This window comes from Xyrauchen texanus, chromosome 31 (genome assembly GCF_025860055.1).
Source record: "Xyrauchen texanus isolate HMW12.3.18 chromosome 31, RBS_HiC_50CHRs, whole genome shotgun sequence".
Classification (NCBI taxonomy): Eukaryota; Metazoa; Chordata; class Actinopteri; order Cypriniformes; family Catostomidae; genus Xyrauchen; species Xyrauchen texanus.
Genome location: NC_068306.1, coordinates 10,141,032 through 10,166,777, shown reverse-complemented (window position 1 = coordinate 10,166,777; position 25,746 = coordinate 10,141,032). Strand labels below are relative to the sequence as shown.

Sequence of the window (25,746 nt, the reverse complement as noted above, 5' to 3'; positions counted from 1 at the left end):
TCAGAAGTGGAGTTTATCTTGGTCTGCAACCTCGCAGTCCATTCCTGTGCAGGGCTCTAGTGACTGTCTTCGTTGAGACATCAATCCCAGACTTGGCTAAATCATTCACTAGTGTCTTGGCAGTTGTTCTTGGGTCTTTAGAAACCTCTCTCACCAGTTTTATTTCCAAGGTTTTTGAAATCTTTCGCTTCCTGCCTCTGCCAGTCTTGGTCTCCACTGTGTGGGTCTCTTCAAACTTCTTGATAATACTTCTCACGGCAGTTCTTGACACCTGAAAGCGCTTTGCTAAACACGTATATACCACAGTTAGTTCCGGTCCTCGAATCTGATTGGACAAGAGACATTACATGAGCACTGACGGTGTGACACCATCAGCACTCTGTGTATCACTCCGCGTTCATGCTGTTCTAAACTAAAGTGTATCTATTAGGATAAAGTGTATCTGTTGGCTTTATTTTTGAAATTACATATATTAGCCAGCAGGTAGTGGCAAAAGATCATTTTTGTGTGTAATATGAGCCAGTTGGTGATGTTAGTCATTGTTTACAGAGAACTCCATGATCGTTCATATTATTAATACATTACCAAAACTAGGAAATAGCTTTAAACGGACAACTTCAGGATTAAGGCTCATGCTGAGAGACACAACAGACTGATTTATTACAGAACTCAAGTGCTTACCTTTTATCGGAGTTGCCACATTGGATATACTGTTTAAAATGGTGGAGGACATTGCTGGTTCTATAGTGAATGACCAGAAATAGAGAGGAATACCCCCTATTGGACGTCTATTTTCCACTGTTAAATCTGACAGCTCTCTGATTGGGTGTGGCAACAGGCGATTGCACATGCACTCTCTCTCTCTCTCTCTCTCTCTCTCTCTCTCTCTCTCTCACACACACACACACACACACATCCTTGTTTATCCAATAACTAGTTAGAAACAGCACAAGCCAAGATACTATTTCTGAAGTGAACTTTTGCATCAAGCTTGAAATCATGATTGTGCCAAGTGACTGCAAGGGCAAGATGTGCAGTGAGGTACATTTGCTCTGTTCTCACCTAAAATCCGTTAGATCGCTTCAGGAAAAAAATATTTAACCAGTGGAGAGTTATGGATTACTTTTAAGCTGCCTTTTTGCCGCTTCAAAGTTCTAGTCACCATTCACTTGCATTGTATGGACCTACAGAGCTGAAATATTGTTCTAAAAATCTTTATTTGTGTTCTGCAGAAGAAAGAAAGTCTCCAAAGTATTTTCCATTCTTCGGTGAACTATTTCTTTAAGCATCAACAGAATATCATCACCTTTGACACCCCTTCTACCCTGTTCAATGTTTATTTTAATTGTCATATTACTATGTTGCTTGGAACTGTACCCAAGACTTTCACCTACTGTTGCACTTGTGTATATGGTTGAGTGACAATAAGGGGATTTGATTTAGGGATGGGCGGATCGAACCTAAAAGTATCGATAGTTCCGATCCTGATTTTTTTCAACCAGGGATATTATTATTTGGTTACCACGAACAATAATCATTAGTTTCAAAGTAAAATAAAATGGTCTTAGGCTATATTAGCAAATTCTTGAGCAGGATGGGAACTGTTTCTTCTTCCACTCATCTTAACATTCATAAATGCTGAAAGACACAAGCAGACAAGCGCTTGTTCCGTCACATGACTCGTTCAAACAAGAGGGATCAGTGCCTTGTAGAGGTAATGATAGAAAACCAGAGAAACAGCTTTTGGTCATGTAGTCTCTAGGGCATACGCAGGCATATACCTCCTGCTAGCTGTTTTAGGATTTTGCGTATGACAACCTGAAATAAGTGATGATACGTATGGCCGCCAGAACAACGAGCATTTGACCCTGAACGTTTTCAATCTAATAACACAATGCCGCAGCACCGTTGAGTGCATTGTGTTTTATTATTATTGTTTTAAAAAATGTACAGAGATCCTCTCTAAACACACGGAGTTGTGGCAAAATGGCTTAAGGACAACAAAGTCAAGGTATTGGAGTGGCCATCACAATGCCCTGACCTCAGTCCGATAGACAATTTGTGGGCAGAACTGAAAAGGCTTGTGTTAGCAAGAAGGCCTACAAGCCTGAATCAGTTACACCAGTTCTGTCTGGAGGAAGGCTACCCAAAACATTTGACCCAAGTTAAACAATTTAAAGGCAATGTTACTAAATACTAACAAAGTGTATGTAAACTTATAACACACTGGGAATGTGATGAAAGAAATAAAAGCTGAAATAAATCATTCTATCTACTATTATTCTGACATTTCACATTCTTAAAATAATGATCCTAACTGACCTAAGACAGGGAATGTTTTCTACGATTAAATGTCAGGAATTGTAAAAAACTGAGTTTAAATGTATTTGGCAAAGGTGTATGTAAACTTCTGACTTCAACTGCATGACATCTAATCTCTGAGTCAGTTCCTTTGACATATATTCAACTGCGGTTTGGATTTGATGCCGAAGTAAATTATGATTTACCTTAGTAAATTCCTTTTAAGATGCATTAATATATTTTACTTATCTCTCAGATTCCTTTTTATTATTATCATGTGAAAGCAGGTATTCGTGTTAATCTTAAAATACACACATCACCCTCTTTTCAACTCTTACGTAAGAGTACGTCTTACGTACTGCGGCTCCTTACAGCACGGTGTACAGGATGTAAACCGATTATAGAGGTATTTTACTGCCACTCTGTCTGTTGACCATAAACACTGAATGAATGCGGAAATAGAAAATACACAGAGACTTTCATATCTACAGTATTTATGCCTTTTAAAACTTTATGTATGAGTTTTTGGTCCTGCGTATCAGTGCTTTTATTTGGGGCTGAACATTTTTACAACATTCCTCCTGTTTTTATGTCTGAGCATGTTCATATGTCTGAGCACGTGTTTGTGTGTGGGTCTAGAGGTGTAGCATATAGGGATTAATGGTCAAATGGTCAAGATCATGTCCAGGTCCTATTTCACTCCAAAATAAAAATAGAAAATATGGAATGAGGACTTATTTTGCTTAAATTAAATGAAGCCTAATTTTTAGAACCATTTTTGTTGTCATGGCATTAATTTAATGATAATGAAGAACATCCTCCCCCAATACTTATTACTGTAATGAAACATAAAAACAATGATACATTATGTGTATCAATGTTATTGGTTGTGCAGCCTGGATGGATTGTGGTAATGAATATATTTGGGGATTTTTTTTTTAATTGCTATGACAATAATGTCACATACAAGGAAAGCAATATTAATGATTAAGGTTAATTTTCATTCATCAAAATACAAATTTTTTTTTTCCTAATTATTTTAGACATGTTTTTTTGCAAGATTCACCTGCTGTTACCTGTGTGTAATTGAAGACATCTTGTCCAATAGATGTTGTTATCAGGAATCCACTTCATGCTGGATGTTCATCATCGTCAATTTACGTTCAGTTTCCTCCCATAGTTGGTGTTATAGAGTTGAGGAGTGACCCTGCAAAACTTTCATCCTCTTCATCCTGCCTTAATTCTTTTGGAAATCATCCAATACAGCTTAAGTACATCAGTATGCCTGCCATCTTTCATTTTTTGGTATATTCTATATATATACACAAGTATTAAGACCATTAATATATTTATATTTGGAAAGAGTACATATTAATTTTAATACAATGTTCAATACAAGAAGTTAGTGTTACAAATGCTTGGCAATATTAACCCTTAAATAATAAATCTGATTAGCACACTGTTTCAAAATTAAAAGGAATATTATTGTTACTTTAATACTATTATTACTATATAAAATATAATATTTATATATATATATATATATATATATATATATATATATATATATATATATATATATATATATATATATATATATATATGCTTTCATGAAGTAAATGTATTTAAAGCAGAAGTCTTAATTGGTACTAACATAATGAGGATTTAAAATGAGTTAAATCTTTTGTAGTAAAATACATTTATTTGAAAATTAAACCAGATACTTCAATGAAATTTTAATGAATCAATTTCCAAATCCAATTTTGTATTTCTTAAATGACCTTGACCTGACTTGAAAGATAAATTATTATATGATCTCTACCAGTTACCTTTTTCTTTTTCTTTTTCTTTTTTTTTTTTACTATAGTTGAACTTGAAATATGTTCAAATTGGAAGACATCAACATTTTAAAGGCAGAAGAAAATATTTGACCTACAAATAAATTAACTTTCAAACTTTTTTCTTTTCGTTTTTTGACAGAAACGTGAAATATGATCACACTTTTCAAGCCGAGAGTTTTCTTTTTTGAGCAGCTGTTTGTGATTACATAAATTGTTACAATTGCCCCTGGTCTCTTATATCAAACTATATTGCAAAACTATATTGTTTTTAGTTTAACAGTGGCCATTCAGAGTGCTGGAAACATACTTAAGCAATTAAAACAAATGTGAGACTTTGCTTACAAAAAAATAAAAATAAAAAAAAGATTAAGCTATTATTTTTTAAGCTCTTTGACTATAAGTAAACTCGAACTTTGGTCTGAAGTGGTGTTACACTAAAGGGGCTTAAAGGCAAGACTACAATCAGCTGGTCAGGGTTTGTGGCAGGTCCACCCTTGAAACAGAATTTGGGATCCGCACATGGTGTAGACTGTGGCTTTCTAAAGTTATGGATAGAGTTCCTTATGCATATTCTGATTTGTGGCATAAAGATTCTAGAAGTGAAACCAACAATGCAATAGTAAGTGTTGTAATCTCTTCTTAACCATGGCAGGATAAGTATGTTTTGTGGGTGATCGAATTAGGTATTTTTGTGCAGACTGGTAGTTATATTCTCAGTTAAAAAATGCACTGAGAAATACATTTTGACAATATTATTAACAATCAAAATTGGCGTTTTGTTGAAATGCATGGACATTTTTTTTGCTGATTGTGTAGAATGCGGTTTTGTAGAGCAAAAGTAAAATATCCATACAAATCGTTTTACCTAAATTGAACTTAAAACACATTGCCGGATACATGGCACATGAGAAACAAGACCTGCATTTGCATTTTATGGTCTATAGTGTAAGTTTCCAACAGCACTCTCATGTGATAAGTGTCATGAACGAGTATCTCAGTGCAAGTGCGTGTGTGTGTGTGTGTGTGTGTGTCTGTGTGTGTGCGTGTGTATGTGTGTGCGTGAAAATCCCAGGAGATCAGCAGTTACAGAAGTACTCATCAGAGTGGGGAAAAAATGTGATCTCAGTGATTTCAACCATGGCATGATTTTTGGTGCCAGATGGGCTGGTTTGATTATTTCTGTAAATGCTGATCTCGTGGGTTTTTACTCAGAATGGTGCCAAAAACAAAAAACATCCAGTCAGGGCCAGTTCTGTGGATGGAAACACCATGTTGATGAGAGAGGTCAACAGAGAATGGCCAGACTGGTTTGAACTGATAAAGTCTACAGTAACTTGGATAACTGCTCTCTACAATTGTGGTGAGAAGAAAATCATCTCGGAATGTTATCCTGAGGGGTTGGTGCTGTTTTGGCGGCACAAGGGGAAACTACACAGGCAAGTGGTTTTAATGTAGTGGCTGATCAGTGTGCATGTGTGTGTGTGTGTGTATGTGTGTGTGTGTAAATATTTCTTAATCAATATACAGTATATATTGTATATTTATTAATGAATATTTATTACTTAAAGTGATAGGGTTCCTTTAGGGTCTCAGAGAGGTTGGAAAATGGAAATTAAGAGATACATTTAAATTTGCTGAAAGAAACCTTAATATAATAAGTGGTTTTCATTGGGAAAAAATATAAAGTGCTACAATAGTGTAAATATGTTCCTGTTACCCCAAAATGTTTAACCTACTTGTCTCTTAAACACTGTGTTTTTTGAACGGTGGCCTCATTACCTTTTGATTTCACATCCGTTTCTGGGTTATTCCAACACAGCAGCATCAACATTTGGGCCAAGAATATCCACACTTTTGTAGGCAGAATCAGATAACTCACTATTACTTTGGTGGGGTTAAAGACTTTTCTAATTTGATGAGTTGGCTGTTAGGTGGCAACCTGTCGAATTACCAACCTGTCTACATTCAGATGAAAGTGGGACAGTGCCATTTGATGACAAGCCTTGTGTGTTAAAGGGATTGTTCATATATACAGAAATGAATATTCTTTCATTATTTACTCACACTTCTATTGTTCTAAACCCATATGACTTTCTTTCTTTTGTGGAAAACAAAATGAAATTGTAGGCAGTCTGTTAGTCCCAGTCACAGGGTGAGTAAAGAAGGCAGCTTTTAAGTTATGTACTTCTAGGCTGCATGAAGGAAGCATGCTCCTGCCGATCAAAAGCCATTGAGATTAATGGGAAGGCTACTGGATAGCTTTGTCCACATATATTAGAACTAATTGGGTTGAAACTCTCGTTGTCTCTGCAGGACTGTGAGGTTCACAAACAGATTGAGAGGGAGGTCAGGATCAGAGAAGGGGCTTGTAAGCTGTTAGCGGCATGTTCTCAGAAAGATCAGGGTCTGGAGGCCTCCAAGACCCTCCTCACCTCTAACAGCCGCATACTGGCACTTATGAGCCAGCTGCACCGCATGAAGGAAGCCCAGGCCATGCAGAAAGCTGGACACAGGTAATGAAGAGAGATGAATGTGGTTGGGGTATGAATGACAGATATATAGTGATATGGCCTTTTCACAACAAAGTCTTGATGGATTTGCGAAATGTGCTGCAGATGAAAGGTCTATTCAGACTGAGACCTTGACAATTAAAATGAAAACCAATTTCATAATGTACAGTAGGCGACACTGTTGCTGATCTACAAACATATTTAAACTGTTTTCCTGCTCTGACCATATTCAGCTGTCAATGCATACGATTAATATATTTAATGCTGTTAAGGCATTTATTTACCAGATTTGGCATAACCGTTTCATTATGTCCATGTTTTGATGCATTTGAGGGAGATAAAGACTTCTGTTAAATGCATCTTGCTATGAGATTATTCCAAACAGACTCTTGATCCAAACTTCTCTTTTTTTTTGTATGCTTGGATAAAGTAACACAATGTACAGTGATATAAATAAGTGATATAAAAAAAATTATACACAACATTTAAGATGATATAAAAGAAAACACTTTTCTTTATTTCATTATTGTATACTTGTATTGAAATTGGGATTTTTTTTTTGTGCATGGTGAGAAGAGTTACAGTAATACAATATGTTATTTTATTCTTGCAATAGAAATAGCAATGCAGTTCAGCAATTCGTTTGTCTACACTTGTAGTAAAATATTGCATGTAAAGTGTCTTTTTATGAGATATTTTAATACAAGCTTAGTCCAAACGAACTGCCAAACATCACTGCTAGTTTTTAAAGCCAGGATAATATAACTGTCACATTGATAGCCTATGCTTATTAAATAATATATATTAAGACAAAACACCAGGTATATTATAAAATATGAGGTATCAGCACATTACATAAATATTCTAATGAGAAATGTGTTAAATTAGGCCTACTTATTTATCGCATATTCCACACTTAATGCACTCTGATGTCTTTGTTAATGAACATTTATAATACAAACACATTTCTTAAAAACAGACTTTTAAAATCAGACTGGGTTTATGTTTGTATGAACTGAAATTATTTCGTTTTAATTTTTAGAGGTGTGTATCAGCTGCAACGTCTCTGGAAAAAAAGCTTTTATCCCATTGGTCAGTCAGTTTTCTTCATTAAAAAACAAACAAAAAACGTTGGATTGTTGGTGGACGATTTGTCGAACCCGATGTGAAGAGCGCCATAGGAGTACATTGTTCCTATTCAAAAGCTTGTTCTGGATGAACATTCATGCCGGAAAAATGGTTAGTGTGAATAGTTGGTGTGAGTAGGCCTTAAAGGGATGAATAGTCTGATTATGTAGAGATGGATGGATGGTTGGTAAGATGAGATGGATGGATGGTGATTTGATTGCTTGGTTAGTTGATTTTAATGAGTGGATAGATGGATATTGATTTGGATGGATGGATTGATGTTTCATTGAATGGTAATTTGATTGATTGGTTAGTTGTTTGCATGGGTGAATATTAATTGATTTGGTTAGTTGATTTGGATGGATGTATGGATAGATAGTGATTTGATTGGTTGGTGGTTAGTTTGGATGGGTGGATAGGTGGATGATGTATGTATGTATGGATGGATAGATGGATAATGATATGATTGGTTAGTAGATTTGGATGGATGGATGGTAATTTGATTAGTTGGTTACTTGTTTAGAGGGGTGGATAATGATTTTATTGGTTAGTTGATTTGGACGAATGTATTGATGGATCATTATATCGGTTATATAATTGGTTGATTAGTTGATGTGAATGGATAGATGTATAATGATTTAAATGGATGATATGATTGGTTAGTAAATTTGGATGGATAGATTGATGGAAGGATGAATAATGATGTGATTGGTTAGTTGAATTGGATGGATGTAATTTGATTGGTTGGTTAATTGTTTGGACAGGTGGATAGTGTTGGTTAGTTATTTTGATGGATTAATGGTGATTTAATTGGGTAATTGGTTGAATGGATGGATGAATGGTGATATGAGTGGTTGGTTAGTTGATTTGGATGGATGGATGTGTGGGTGGATGAATGGATAATTATAATTAGTTGATATGGGTGGATTGATAGGTATATATCAATCCACCCAATAGGTATATGATTGGTTGGTTTGATGAATGGATGGATGAGTAGATGGAGAATTATTTTATTGGTTGATTTGGATGAATAAGTAGTTTGGATGGATGGATAGGGATTTGGATGGATGGATAGATTTTGATTTATTTTTTTGTTTATTGTAGGTCATTTGATGGTGGGTCTCTTGGTGAGAGATTACCTTGCACAGGGAAATTAGCCATTTCAGGTGGGGTTAAACACACACACACACACACACACACACACACACACACACACACACACACACACACACACACACACACACACACACACACACACACACACACACACACACACACACACACACAAGGACTCTCCATAGACAATGATTTTTATCATGTATGAACTATAGATAATACCCTTGTAATTACCAGTTTGTAACCTAAAAACATTTCCTTGCAAACCCCCCATACACACACATATTTTGGGGTTACATACAAACAGACTATTTAACTCATTAACTTTGCCTTGTTTATTTTAAATTCTTAGTTGAATTCATTATATTTATTACATTATATTCAATATTGCAACTTAGATATCAGCATTCCTCTTATGTGGAAAGACTCTGAATACTTCAAAAACAAAGGAGGTGAGTCTGATAAATTATTATGCACAGTGTCAATAATATTTTTTGTAATTTCTTGGCTAATGTTTAGAGCTGCACCAGTGTGCTGTGTTCTGTTTGCTGCAGGTGGGGACAGAGATACATGACACAAATCTCGTAATTGTGGACAGAATGCTCACAGACATTTGTTTCGATGACACAGTGATATTGTGAGATACTCTTTATTTTTTTTGTCCCCTTTTCCTAAAATACAAAACATAAAACTGACTTTGGGTTGTCTTCTATATAGTGTTGTAATATTATATGTATCCCTGTGGCCCACTTAGGTAGATTTATTTTGTGCCTTTTTTTATACAGTGAGGAAAATAAGTATTTGAACACCCTGCTATTTTGCAAGTTCTCCCACTTAGAAATCATGGAGGGGTCTGAAATTGTCATCGTAGGTGCATGTCCACTGTGAGAGACATAATCTAAAAAAAAAATCCAGAAATCACAATGTATGATTTTTTAACTATTTATTTGTATGATACAGCTGCAAATAAGTATTTGAACACCTGAGAAAATCAATGTTAATATTTGGTACAGTAGCCTTTGTTTGCAATTACAGAGGTCAAACGTTTCCTGTAGTTTTTCACCAGGTTTGCACACACTGCAGGAGGGATTTTGGCCCACTCCTCCACACAGATCTTCTCTAGATCAGTCAGGTTTCTGGGCTGTCGCTGAGAAACACGGAGTTTGAGCTCCCTCCAAAGATTCTCTATTGGGTTTAGGTCTGGAGACTGGCTAGGCCACGCCAGAACCTTGATATGCTTCTTACAGAGCCACTCCTTGGTTATCCTGGCTGTGTGCTTCAGGTCATTGTCATGTTGGAAGACCCAGCCTCGACCCATCTTCAATGCTCTAACTGAGGGAAGGAGGTTGTTCCCCAAAATCTCGCAATACATGGCCCCGGTCATCCTCTCCTTAATACAGTGCAGTCAGCCCTGTCCCATGTGCAGAAAAACACCCCCAAAGCATGATGCTACCACCCCCATGCTTCACAGTAGGGATGGTGTTCTTGGGATGGTACTCATCATTCTTCTTCCTCCAAACACGGTTAGTGGAATTATGACCAAAAAGTTATATTTTGGTCTCATCTGACCACATGACTTTCTCCCATGACTCCTCTGGATCATCCAAATGGTCATTGGCAAACTTAAGACGGGCCTTGACATGTGCTGGTTTAAGCAGGGGAACCTTCCGTGCCATACATGATTTCAAACCGTGGCGTCTTAGTGTATTACCAACAGTAACCTTGGAAGCGGTGGTCCCAGCTCTTTTCAGGTCATTGACCAGCTCCTCCCGTGTAGTTCTGGGCTGATTTTTCACCTTTCTTAGGATCATTGAGACCCCACGAGGTGAGATCTTGCATGGAGCCCCAGTCCGAGGGAGATTGACAGTCATGTTTAGCTTCTTCCATTTTCTAATGATTGCTCCAACAGTGGACCTTTTTTCACCAAGCTGCTTGGCAATTTCCCGTAGCCCTTTCCAGCCTTGTGGAGGTGTACAATTTTGTCTCTAGTGTCTTTGGACAGCTCTTTGGTCTTGGCCATGTTAGTAGTTGGATTCTTACTGATTGTATGGGGTGGACAGGTGTCTTTATGCAGCTAACGACCTCAAACAGGTGCATCTAATTTAGGATAATAAATGGAGTGGAGGTGGACATTTTAAAGGCAGACCAACAGGTCTTTGAGGGTCAGAATTCTAGCTGATAGACAGGTGTTCAAATACTTATTTGCAGCTGTATCATACAAATAAATAGTTAAAAAATCATATATTGTGATTTCTGGATTTTTGTTTTTAGATTATGTCTCTCACAGTGGACATGCACCTACGATGACAATTTCAGACCCCTCCATGATTTCCAAGTGGGAGAACTTGCAAAATAGCAGGGTGTTCAAATACTTATTTTCCTCACTGTATGTTTATTTATTTATGTCCTAATTTCATAGATCACAAAAAGAGATGTAAGGCATAGTCTCAATCACATTCACTTTAAACCCATCTTTATTGCATTCAGTGAAAGTGAATTGTCTTTTATTTCAAAATATCAAGGAAAGTCTAATTTTTTATTTAATTAATTGCCCCTTTAAAATGTTAAATTTCTTCATATAGACATATATTACTTATTTCAAATTTGTATATTGGGACATCAAAAGAAATCCTAAACCTCTAGTTTCCTCTTATTTCTCTCTCTCTCTCCTACACAGCTCTGATGTTCCTCCAGGCTTTGACCTGCGGGTGGCGCTGTACAGCTGCCGTGTGGAGGAGGATCTCAGTATGGGCTTCTCCTCCTGGAGGCTGAGCCGGCTTGGAAGCTCTGTTACACGCGCATCCAGTAAGAAATTCAAGGCAACTCTTGAGACGGCAACTTCCTGCAGTTCCCACAGCAGCGGGGCAGGATCTGTGGGAGGCGGGTCATCTGGAGGAGGGTCTCCGGTCCTTCTACCTGCCATTTCTGTGCAGTGAGTACGAGTGTTGGTGTGATTGTGTGTACCATATCTGTTGCATGTACGAACATATGTATAGCTCTGAACTGTGGATATAATTTTTTTTTAGATTTGTATAAGAGAAAATTTGTTAAAAATGTAAAAATTATTTTATTACTGTTCGGGTCCTCATTTTTGAAAATACACCAATTAGGTAATGCTAATGTATTTACATTTATTTTATATCCACATTGTTCATTTTGACATAATACATCTCTGTATTTTACAATTTATGATGACGACAGCCACATCACAGGATGTTTTTCATATTTTACTTGAAATGTACACATTACCTATTTATTTCACAGACATATATATATATATATACACACACACACACACACACACATTTATTTACACAGGGTTGGGGAGTAACAGAATACATGTAACGGGATTATGTATTTAAAATACAAAATATAAGTAACTGTATTCCACTACACTTGCAATTTAATCATTGGTAATTCGAATACAGTTACATTAAAAAAGTATTTTGATTACTGAAGAGATTACTTTGCATTTTACTGTCATTTGTTTCATTTAATATTTAGTCCTTTAAGATGGAAACATTTATCCATATAAATGATATGAACAGCGGTAAAACACTTTCTTATGATGTGTTACATTCATACGAGCAGACATCAAGTAAGTTTGAAGTAAGTTTGGAGCAGTAGAAATAGAAATAAACCTTGTGTAAATTGTCAGCTTTATGCTAAGCTTAAATGCTATTTCTAGCCATTTTACATGCACATGTAAAAATCTAAAATCTAAAAATCCTTAAAACAAGATCAGTTTGATTGATCTAGAAACAACACTGCACAAGATATTTAGGTTTTTCAGAGAATGTATTTTTAACATGTGTATTTTGTCTTACTGTACTGGCAGAATTTTTAATAGTCAAAACAAGTGAAAAAATCGACCTGTGCTGAAGAAGTAATCCAAATATTTAGAGTACATTACTGGCCTTGAGTAATCTAATGTAAAACATTACAAAAGTATGTATGGTCACAGAGACCCTAAATATTGCCTCCTGTCCATAGGGGCCCTAAATATCAGCTCCTGGCCCATACATCACTGACCCTGTGCCATGTACAAAACTCTTTCCGAACCCATGACCTGACCATATCTGGCACAGGTAAGATGTTTATTTTTATTTAATTTAATAACCTTTTTTATGTCTTTGTATTTATGCATTTCTTTATATAGCCCATATTTCTTATTTGTTTATCTGTTTGTGTGTGTGTCTGTTTAAGAGGACTCCTCTTTCTGGTTGCCACTATATGGTAATATGTGCTGTCGACTCGTTGCCCAGCCTCTCTGTATGACTCAAGAGGTCATGAGTGGACAACTCAGAGTTCGGGTGAGTCTATAAAGATCATGGCTTTTTGGTGGTCAAGTAGGTAAAATGTTCCATTTTCTATTTCATCTATTTTTCATCACTTTTTAGCAATCAGAGGACAATCCAGAGGACTGGAGAGATGTCTATGGTGTCCTGAAAGGGACTGATTTAAAGTGTTATCAACAGGAAAACGATACTGAATCTTTAGAGAAACCATTGTTCACTATTCCAATTAATAAGGTCAGTCTTTGCATTCAGATGAAGCCACACTAGTTGGTATTTACTTATCTAATGCAATGAAATTCATGCTGTTTAAGTGTCTAAATAAATTTTTTGGCCAGTTATTCAGACTTTATCCATCCTGAAGCACTAGTTGCATCTTTTAACCAATAGAGGTCACTCAAGGCCCACGGTGGCTTTGACTATGTATCCATCTGGCACAATTTGGAATTGTTTTATTGAATATGACAGGATTGTGTATATATATACTATATATCAAACTAGAAATTGTCTAAATATGTAACTGAGAGCTTTGCTGTATCACTCTGAATGCTTCATTATTTAATGTGCATACATGTGGCATTGCATCAGTTTTTGGTAAGAGGATGGAAAATATGTGTTACTTGTGTCTTGTATATCCAGTGTTGCAGCTTACATGATGTGGGAAGTTGTTTACTACTTTGGCCATCTATCATAGTAATTATGTACACCTTGTCTTGGAACCACATTTTTAAGATTTGTGGACCTGATTTAGGACGCTCGTGTGCATGCCACAGACAGAGATCCGACATTAAATGCGCAAAGTATCTCTATAATTTACCAGTCTGCTGATGAGACTACATACACACTTCTCATGCAAATGTCTCAAGACACACACAGCTGGATGGAAGCGTTCTGGCAGCATTTCTATGACATGAGTAAGTATTTTTATCAGAGCTGTTCCAGAATAGTCAAGATATCATAGACAAAACATGCTAGACCCAAACCCACTCGCTACACCAGGCTTCCAACCAAGATTGTTGTGTTGTGTCATCAGTTGTGTTGTATCAGTTAAAATAAGTACCTATGTACCAGTCACCTCTAGAAGTCCACCATGAAGCATTAACATACTGCAAACCCTTTATAGAAAACCAGCATTTTTCAGATACTGTTATATTTCCAGAATTTGGTTTTGAGCTTAACATTTAATAGTCAAAGTCTAGACCAGTTATTCCCAACAAAGGGGCTAAATACTGTAACCCTAAGAGTCCCAGCATAATTTGTTTAAGCAATTAAACAATACCTTTTTAAAAAAAATACATGTAGCAGTAGCTGACACCCTGAATGTCACAGCTTGCTAACATAATAATCACCTCAAAGCAAAATGTCTACCCTATATATAGACTGACATTTTCTGAAGTCACGCAAAATTGACCCCAAAATAAATAAATAGATTTTATAATTGATGGCTTCCTAAAAACAGGGGGGGAAAGGAGGAGAGTCCTCCTAACTATGAACTTTTGCAATTAGTTTACTTAATATTGCTTTGGATAAAATGTCTGCTAAATTCTAGAATATGTTTTCTTGTGTGAAGTAAAATATTTTTTGTTTTCATGCTATCAATATATATCTATATATATATAGATTCAAGGACCGGAACTAACTGTTGTGTGTGTGTCTGTGTGTGTGTGTGTGTGTATACACACACACACAACAGTTAGTTCCGGTCCTTGAATCTGATTGGACGAGAGACGTTCCATGAGCACTGATGGTCTGACACCATCATCACTCCGACGCTTCACCGTGTGTGTGTATCAGTGTGAATCAGTGGCAACAGGTGATCTCTCTCTCTCTCACACACAAACACACACATACATCCTTGTTTATCCAATAACTTGTTAAAAACAGCACAAAGCCACGATACTATTTCTGAAGTGACAATTTTGAATTACTAATGAAGGCTTGGACGTGGCATATTCTGAACCGCCGCGTAAGAAAGTATTTCCATGCACAAATGCATTTTTTATGACCGTATTCAATTTTTCCTAATGTTTTCAAATGTACTTGTTCATTGAACTGTTGTATATAAGCAATATCACACTCACAATCGTGCTATATGGCCCTATATCAGCACTGCTGTGATTACCTACCTGCTGCCGAATCACAGCAGTGCTGATGTAGGGCCATATCGCACTCGTGCTCATGTGATATTGCTTAAATATTTATGTTCTATTCAAGTGATAAAGAATGTGACTTTAATGTGACACGGACGGGTTAAGCCGGAGTGCTCCGTCTCCAGGACGCGAGCGTGGTGTCAACCCTGTGCCATCTTTCTGGCCCCACTCCTGGAAGAGAGACACACAATTGTGTAATTGAAAACTTGTTTGTGCACGCGGTAGCATTTCCTTGTGTGTATTTATGTGAGTCTGCATTCGTATTTGTAAGCACCTGATCACCTTTTACCTTTTGGTATGAGGATATTGGGGTTATTACTTCGAGGAAATTCATCCCTTATCGCTCTTAAAAATGAGGGTGATGATGACCTGATGGAGAAGAGCAGGAATGAGATATATATGACAAATAGACATTTTTAATTACTGTAACTGATCACCACTTTTTATCACTTTTAATGACATTTTTGCAATCACTATCAAAAATAACAAAAATGTATTGTGGGGATCAGTCCAGTAAGCCCGATCAAAATCCGATACTGTGTGTTATTAATGGTCGTTACTTGCAAGCTCCAAAAATGGCATAAAAGAACAGTAAAATAAATAATAAAAGCACCATTACGGTATGACTTGCAAAAGGGTTCATTAATAAGTAAATATATAGTATTCATGTGCAGTGTGTTTCGATGAATGCATGCTGCTGTGTTGACACACTCATACAATGTGCTAGGTTTGTGATGATGCGCTTCTATTTACAGTTCTTAGAGCGGCATGCAATATGTGAGCACTACACATGAGCAAGATCTAAAATAGATGCTTGGTAGTTTCATTTGCTTAACGTGCATTGGGGACAGCACCGTAGAAGCATTTCACCAGATGTTTAATAAGAAAGTGTGTTAAACTACTGTGAACTGGACTACATACACACACTCGAAGGACTTCCTGGAGTGTTTTGCCAAAATAAAATCCTGTGGTTTTAAAGTTAAGAAGGCACGGCTGAATATATATTACTATTGTTTAATACAACTCTAAACATTTATTAATAATAATAATAATAATAGTACTAATAATAATAAAGCTAACAATTATCCAGATACAATTTGAAAGCTGGCTTCTTTTCCACTAAAGACATTCATTGTAATTACTGTTAATTATGCTGCTGCATTATACAGTAGACTAGTTAACAATAACGTTTTTCTTAATAGGAACAGTAAGCTTTATTGATCTTATACAAATTAAAAGGAATTGCCTCTGTATATTAGTAAACATTGTTCTTACACTTTGTGAGAATGTGAATGTTCCCAAAACCCATTGTTGTAATATTTTTCAATAGAACTTTGTTCCTGTTAAGAATAGTTCAGAAGTTGCCTATGCGCGCGCGCGTGTGTGTGTGTGTGTGTGTGTGTGTGTGCGCGCGTGCGCGCGTGTATTTATCACATTGTGGGGACTAAATGTCCCCATAAGGATAGTGTAAAGCTGTTCAATGGAAAGGAGGAGGCGAGAACCGGCTTGACAATATAAATAATAGTTTAATTGGTAAACTGAAACAAAAGACAAACACACACACATGACGCACATGCCCGTAAACGCTCTCTCTCTCTCCCGCACCATCCTCCACAGTCGGCTTTTATCCCTCTCGGAGGCTTGATTAGCCTGATAAGGGACCGGGTGTGTATAATCACGACACGGCCCCGCCCTCCGCCCTGCCACAGTTAGTAAAACCCAAAATGTTTTACCTTGTGGGGACATTTTGTCGCTCCCCATGTAAAAATGCAGAAAGTTTTCTGTGAGGGTTAGGTTTAGGGGTAGGGTTAGGGGCTAGAATATATATAAGTATAAAAACCATTATGTCTATGGACAGTCCCCATAAAACATGGAAACACTACGTGTGTGTGTGTGACTGAGGACTTTATGTCTGCAAGAACACATTCACAGATCATCTAATGGTTGGACAGGCTTCTGAATAAATTTTTTGTAACTCATCCATTCATTTTTTATAAATATCTATGGAACAACACAGGTGTGTGTGTGTGTGCGTGTGTGCACACATCCCTCACACCCCCTCATACCCTTTGGATTACCAGACAATCTCTGAACCTTTGCTGCATTGGTAAATATACAAATTTCAATGCTTGCCTAGGAAATCACTGTGTGTGTCTTTTATGTGTGTGTGTGTGTATGGGTATGTATACATGTCTGAGGACTTTACGTGTGCAAGTACACATGCACATGTGTGCTCATTAGATATTTGGACAGGCTCCTGAATGCTTTCATTTCCAATGGCCTGTCATTTTTGACCGAAAGCACTACAGGTGTAACAAAGTGAAATAAAATCTAGAAAATGTAAAGAAAATGGTCTAGGTTTTTATTTTTTATGGGTTTTTTTTCAGTTGCCAAATGTGAACAAAGTCAATAAATGTTATTCCAATTGGATTAAGTAAAAAATAACAAATAAAACTGTAATAAAAAATAAGTTGTTCGTGTCAAATTATCGGAAGACAAAGTAAGGGTTAAGGGTTAACTGATTTATAAAACAACAACACTGGTATCGGATCAGTATTGGGCAATACCGAGAGGTCACATTTCATAATTAGATCGGTAGAGAAAAAGTGGTATTGGTGCATTCCTACTACATAATAAAAATATTTTAGGTGCAGTAACTTGTTAAATAAAAACACTGGATCACTTACTGACCAGTCAGCATTCATAATTAATCAAAAGCACTTTTGTTCATACTGTATGATAACAGTTCTATGCAGCAGTGAAGTGAAACCATATAAGAAGACCATAACTTGGTGTTATATAACAGTACTTTAAGCATTGACTTTATATATTTCCAAAGTACAGTTCTGCGTTTTTGGAAATATTGCTTCATTAAAATCAATTTTAGTGTTTTAAAGATCACAAAAATCGCCTCAAATGTGATCGAGCAGTACGTTGGCAACAGGTTTTGCGACCAGTTAGGCCTGTCTTATTGAAACTTTCAAGGCAGCTGAAGGCTTAACCTAGTTTTATTTACTTTTTGCTTATCTGCATTTTTTAATTTCTGCTACCTCATACTACACCTTAGTGACTTATAAAACAGAGGTACAGAGGGGGAGGTTGTCGCCTGAGGAGGAACAGCCAGATATCAGAGCGGGTGGGTGGAGGGTGGAATGTTGTTATGGGCCATGTGTGACACGGACGGGTTAAGCCGGAGTGCTCCGTCTCCAGGACGCGAGCGCGGTGTCAACCCTGTGCCATCTTTCTGGCCCCATTCCTGGAAGAGAGACACACAATTGTGTAATTGAAAACTTGTTTGTGCACGCGGTAGCATTTCCTTGTGTGTATTTATGTTAGTCTGCATTCGTATTTGTAAGCACCTGATCTTTTTTTACCTTTTGGTATGAGGATATTGGGGTTATTACTTCGAGGAAATGATGTACATAAATATTCCTTTCAAACTGGAATTCATCCCTTATCACTCTTAAAAATGAGGGTGATGATGACCTGATGGAGAAGAGCAGGAATGAGATATATATATGACAAATAGACATTTTTAATTACTGTAACTGATCACCACTTTTAATAAAAATAACAAAAATTGATTGGCCTTTTTCTTAAAAGAATGTAAAATCACCATATCAATACCAAAAGAATAAATACATAAATAAACAAAATTAAGCAGAAAAATATCATAGGATGAGAAAGAGATAGCAGCATGAGAGAGAGAGGGAGAGAGAGAGAGAGAGAGAGAGAGAGAGAGAGAGAGAGAGAGAGAGAGAGAGAGAGAGAGAGAGAGAGAGAGAGAGAGAGAGAGAGAGTATAAAAGTCACCAAAACCTTTTCTGCAGAGATCATATTCTTCCTTTGACTCATACGAATATCAATATCATTCATCAACCTTGATTATCATGAGACTATGAATAAAACAATCAGAAGCTATATGCTTTGCCATGTACATATGCCCAAATAATATCTTCTGGTAGTTTTAAGCTTAGATGAATGTGAAGTTATGAGTTTCAGGTTTTTTAAGCTGATCAAAGGATATTATTGCTCTTTGTGAAGATTTGCATTCCAGTGGCTAATAAAAGCAGTTATGTCTTGCAGATAAGTTGCTTTCTCACATTTTGACATTCACCCAAATATGTTAAAATATTTCAACAAATGCCTGATTTAGAAGCATCATTGTTCTTGGAAGTGACATCAATCTATCAGAATGTTTCAGCACTTAAAATGTCATTGTCTGGTTGTTTTCTTGGTGGTGTATGTGTTCTTTGGTTGCTTTTTTCCTCATTGTTTTAGTCACTTTACCCTATAATTAAAGATTCATAAAGAATACATTAAACTTCAAGAATAACCTGCATGGTATGTTTTGTGACTTTTCACCACATGGACACAATACTTCACTCTAAGAAGAAAAAGTTCTATATAGAACCTTCAAGGGTTAAGGTTAGCTTCACATTTCATTTTATACTTTCATATTATAATTCAATTCATATTTGGAACCCCAAAAAGGTTCCATTATAGAACTTTTCATTAGGGCTCAATCAAAAGAACCCTTTAGGATCCTTTCTGGCCAGGTGAAAATCTTTGATCTTTTAGGCATAAGTCAAGTCCTTTTTATTTGCATAGCGCTTTTCACTATACACATCACTTCATATCAGCTTTATAGACAATTGCTCTGTAATGTATTAAAGCCATGTTGAGCAGTTTCATTAAAGAATATCATTGAAAATCATGCCTTAAAAATTAGGCCCCCAATAAGCAAGCCAATGGCGATTGTGGCAAGGTAACCAAAACTTGATAAGATGTTAGGAAATGGAGGAAAGAAATAGAGTATACATGATTAATATAATGCCAATATTAGCTATGTGGAATACAAGTCATATATAAATTGTGTATTTTGCTCAAATTTAAAGTAAGTTGATGAGAAGTACCAACAAAAAGCTTTGAACTTCCTGGGCATATGCAGTTTTTGCTTTAACTGAATAGTACGGAGACACCTGCATTTTGTTCCATTCGTTGTGTTGCATCTAGCTTTTTTCATGCAAGAACATGTTTGGTCTGAACAGCCCCTTAAAAGAACCCCAATTTTTTAAAACGTGTCCCGATTCGACACCTGCATTATGTTCCATTTATTGCATTTAGCTATTTAGCTTTTTTAATGCAGGAACGCGTTCGTTCTGAACAACCCCTTAAAAGAACTTGAACACTAGAAACGCATCTTAAGACACCTGCATTGTAGTCCAATCTTTGCCTTGTGTCTTGCCTGTTTTAATGCAAGAACGGATTAGTCTGGACAGACCCTTAAAAGAACTTAAACTTTTAAAAATATGTCTTGAGATGCCATCATTCTGGTCCATGCATTGCGTTGCATCTAGAATTCTTTAACGCAAGAACATGTTATGCCTGAATGGCCCCTTACACTTGTTTCATGGAAGTGTAGATACTATGGGGGTGAACCTCTTTCAAGTATGTCCAAAAAAAAAAAAAAAGCATTATATTTTCCCACAAAATGTAAAGAAATTACTATATTAGGGCAAAACGTTTAATAAAACATGTATGCATCATTTAGCATGAATCTTACTTTTAAACATGCTGATTGTAATAGCATGAGCAATGTTTTTTCTATGCCATTCATCAATGTATTTGCTGTTAACGCAAGCCAAACTCGTTAATTTCTGCTGGGCAGTTGTTGTTGTTTTTAATCGCTCATTGTTCAATTCATGACACAAAGTAATATTGGCTACAGTTTTGGCAGACGGTTTGATTATTTAGAGAAGCCAATGGCAGAAATTGTCTCCATTTAACCCAACATTTCTGATTTCAGAAATTCCACATTTGAAAAGACATAAACTACTATCAATCAGCCAACCATAACCAGCACTGAGCTGGTAAGCAGAAGGTCGCTGGTTCGATCCCCACAGCCACCACCATTGTATCCTGAGCAAGGCACTTAACTCCAGGTTGCTCCGGGGGGATTGTCCCTGTAATAAGTGCTCTCTAAGTCCCTTTGGATAAAAGCGTCTGCCAAATGCATTAATGTAAATGTAAATGTATAGCAGTGCTCACTCAGATCTGAAATGCCAAAAATGTTGTTCCAAACAAACGTGCACACATACATGTCTGTTTGCTGTCTTGCAATTTGTCTCATCACCTCAGTTTGACCTGTATCTCAAAACTCAGTTCACACGTTGCATTACCGAATCTGACCACAAAGGTCAACACTAGTTTAACAGTTCTGGTTTAACAACAGTTGATAGGAATGGGCGAGGTCTAGGAGGAGTTGCAAAAATTCTCTGCCTGTAGCCATATACGTTTTTTTACTTTCAATCTATCACATTATTACACAAATTAATTACACAAACAGTCAAAAGATTGGACAAACTAGGTCAGCAGGCTTCCAAACTAGTTTTGTATAATATAAATAAATATATAAATAGATTATTTATATTTAATTTATAAATATATAATCTCTGTTTATAAAAATTGTCATTATGTCTACATTTGAATTGTTCTACAAAAATAGCATTTGAATTTTTGAAGTAGAGATTGCATTTAATTTCCTTTTTCATGGCCTTGGCTTTACATTTTGATGCAGAAAAAAAAGATTTACTGTCTAGACAGAATTTTTTGCTTTCTAATATTTTACACATTCAGTAACATGCATACTTTTATTTATCTCTGAAGCAACCTTATTGAATAGTAGACAGTCTCTTTCATGAATTTCTGAAAGATGACATTCAAGCTCAAATGCCAGAAATTCCACTGCATTGAATCACAGCAATGAATTCAATTTATTGTTTGTTTTGGTAACTGAAAAGAGTACAATACATTCTATGAATGATACCTTTGTCTATTAAGCCCAATCTAGAATATAGAATAGATGTTACGTAACCATCACATCTTAAAAAGTGTATCAGATAAGACGAGGCGGTTACAGTCTGTTGGTCAGACAGGTTTGTGTGCAGTCAGTCATGGTTTCTACTTACTCAGGGGCTTATTATTATTGTTTGTCAAAACGTTTTTCTGTAATTATTTGCAGCATTATTTTCAACCCCATCTTGTATCCTTGTCTGGTGGCTTTATGTGTCATAATTTGGAAAACAGACAGGCTGTTTAGTGTGAAGACGTCTTGACAAATGTAACCGAGACGGGTTTGAGATGTTATTAAATGTCTACCAGTGTTTTTGAAGGCTTGAAATTCAATACATGTCTGACACAAATATGCAGACACAAGCATGCTTTGCATCTTAAACAAAAAATTTAATGCAAGGTATTTATTACATGTCATGTAAGCACAGGTTTAGCTACTTTGGGATTTTTATGGCCTACACCTGTTATCGTAAACTGATCAAAATATAGACGGGTCCAAAAATCTGCGATCATATACAAAATCTTAATCCTGCACATAAAAAAGCTGTAAAACAAAGAAAATGGCAAATGAAGAAGAAATATTTAGGATTTAAAAGCACACACGACTTTTGGACTCCTTCCATACTTAAATAATGCTGGATCAATCAAATCAAAAATGGATTGTGATGCAATCTCAATCAATTTTGGTTACTTAAATTAGTGTGCTGATATTGACATTTATAACGAAAAATGTTTTTTTAAATTAGAAAAATGCTAAATAGAAGCCTAGTTCTCTGACTTTTGGACCCCATTGTATAATGTTTTCTTAAAGGGATAGTTCACCCAAAAATAAAAATACTCTCATTTTACTCCCTTGTGTTATCCCTGATGTGTATGACTTTCTTTCTTCTGCAGAACACAAATAAAGATTTTTAAGAATATCTCAGTGCTGTAGGTCCAAACAATACATGTGAATGGTGGCCAGAACTCTGAATCTTAAAAAAAATTACATAAAGGCAGACTTAAAATCCATCCATAAAATCCACTCCAGTGGTTTAATCCATATCATCTGAAGCACAATGATAGGTGTGGATGAGAAACAGATCAATATTTAAGTCCCGGCTAGTAGGTGGTGATATTCACGAAGAATGTGAATTGCCAAAAACTGAAGAAGAATGTAAAAGTGAAAGTGGAGCTTTATGGTAAAAAAAGAACTTAAATATTGATCTGTTTCTCACCCACACCTATCATATTGTTCCTTAAGCTATGGATTTAACCACTGGAGTCTTATGGATTACTTTTATGCTGATTTACATGCATTATGGACCCTCTAAGTTGTGGTCACCATTCACTTGCATTGTATGGACCTACTGAGCTGAAACATGCATCTAAAAATCTTTGTTTGTGTCCTGCAGAAGAAAGAAAGTCAAACACATGTGGGATAGCATGAGGGTGAGTAAATAATGAGAGAATTTTAATTTTTGGGTGAACTGGCCCTTTAATTTCCTCTCAGAGCTAAGGTGAAACCATTGTTTAAGTCCTCTGGTATGTACAGTTACCGTATGCATTCACCCACATACTGAACAATTAACAACTGGCATTTGATTGACAGACTATTTTTATCTGTCTAGGCCAGTGGAAACAGTGTTGTGATGAGCTCATGAACATTGCGGAGCCGTTTCCACGGAAACTAGTAGTGGCGACAGTGAAACAGGGCTCTTTGTATCATGAAATGTGTAAGAGCATTGTGAGATGAGATAAAGCTGCACTTGTTTTCTTGCCTCCATCTAGTTTTGTTCATTCATAAGCTGATTGCATTCCAGCAAGGGTTTCTTTTGAATAACATAGGCTGTGTTTGGAATAGCATACTACCACCCTACTAACTTTACTGTAGTTTTGTAGATAAGTTATACCATACCCAGTATGCAAATTTGACAGATTACCTGCAAAAACTCAATGTACTTGACCTTTCATTTCTAATGTAATGGAAGAAATTTGGATTAAAATGTTTTAAATGAATAAATAAAAAGATCATTACAAGGTCATGATAAACATAGTGAAGTCATGTGACATCAATGTAGCAGGGGGAACCAGTTAAATACATTGTTTGGCACGAGTAACTCGTTTGCTGAAATAAATGTTTTTAATAAATGTTGAAGAAGTGTGTAAAACCAAACCATTGGCATGGCAGGTTTAGGATTGTCGTTATGTGGTGAAAAGCTGCAAACATATTACATTTATTTTCACTATGTAAAATATAATACGTTTCCTTTTTATATTAGTGTAATGTGTAGTGTGTCTTATATTTTGTTAAGTGCAAACAGTGTATTATTTGATGTATTAAATCAGTACATTGAAACCTATCAAAAACTCATAACCCATCCAATTATTTGTCCACTCAGGTAGCAGTGTATTTTGTAGCTTTTTTTCTTTTCTTCAAATGTTCTTTTCTTTCAGTTTTCACTTGAATCTGGTGGCGACCGCTCCTTCAATCTGTGGAAAATTAAAAAAATAAATACTTGTGCTGGAATAAAAGTGTTTTTAATGTTATACACGTAAAACACTCATTTAATTAAGACACAGAAATAACACATTATACGTTGGTCTTACAATATAAATGTTAAACGTTAAAATCAAGTGGCAGAAAAGAAAGATAGCCCAAGCATAATTTTCATGCAAAACATATGACATAAAACATATGTTTGTTAAGGTTAAAATTTTAAAACAATAGATACACTGTTCTAATGCAAGGGAATTCACACATTTCAAGTGTGTCTTAAGTGTCCAAATACTTTTTGTGGTCACTGTATGAGGCAAAAATGTGATATGAAACCAAATTTGTATGGCAAAGTGCAGCACATATTTTGTAGTAGTATTTATGGCTGCTCTGTGGAGGAGGATGAAACATATCGGTGTCATCTTGATGACCGTGATCTTAAATACATCCTGGAGACCTTTTTATCTTTGCAATTCAATAATAATAAAAGGTATTTTTAAAAGCGACAACACTAGAGTTTTCTTTCATCACCTCCTCTATAACACAAAAAAGTGCTTGTTTGAAAATGTAATAACTTGAATTGCTTCCTATAATAAGATAGTGGTAGTTTTTGAATGCTTGGTTTAGTTTTATTCTGGGATCGCATCAATACCTAAACAACCTTCAGTGTGTCAGTCTTTCTCAGATATCAGTTGAAATAATAAAAGCTGAAATATTGTCATTTTCTAGTCTGCTACTCAGTTTATTATGGCGTAGCTGTGTTACTGTGCTTTGGAAAGAAAATGTATTGAAAATAAAAGGGTTTACTGCATACTGCCTCCTGCATAAATACGTATACTTCATAAAGTTTGATATTGTTTGAAATTTGCACTATAAAAATTGCCAAAAAATTGGAAGCTGTGATTACCAAAAAATTGTCTTTAAAAATGCATTGATAATGTTTAAGGCATTTTGGCATAGCTTTTTGGTGACATTATATATACTTTTTTTTATTTACTTAAGAATGTTATTTTAACAATATTTGACTGCAGAATAATATTTATTAGAATATTTATGTATATTATTAAATATAAGA

General features: G+C 35.9%; 2 protein-coding genes across 2 annotated transcripts in view; both read left to right on the top strand.

Moving 5' to 3' along the window:
- The window catches only part of LOC127624804 (calpastatin-like), a 711,053-nt gene that overhangs the window by 181,172 nt on the left and 504,135 nt on the right, over positions 1–25,746 (top strand). The gene's annotated exons all lie outside the window — the stretch shown is intronic.
- Positions 5,040–23,930, top strand: LOC127624539 (rhotekin-like). Its single transcript, XM_052099315.1, has 11 exons — positions 5,040–5,145; positions 6,421–6,655; positions 8,885–8,946; positions 9,295–9,348; positions 9,416–9,533; positions 11,574–11,828; positions 12,890–12,984; positions 13,103–13,209; positions 13,297–13,428; positions 13,943–14,105; positions 23,806–23,930. Exons 1-11 carry the CDS (start codon positions 5,040–5,042, stop codon positions 23,928–23,930), a joined length of 1,452 nt encoding a protein of 483 aa, XP_051955275.1.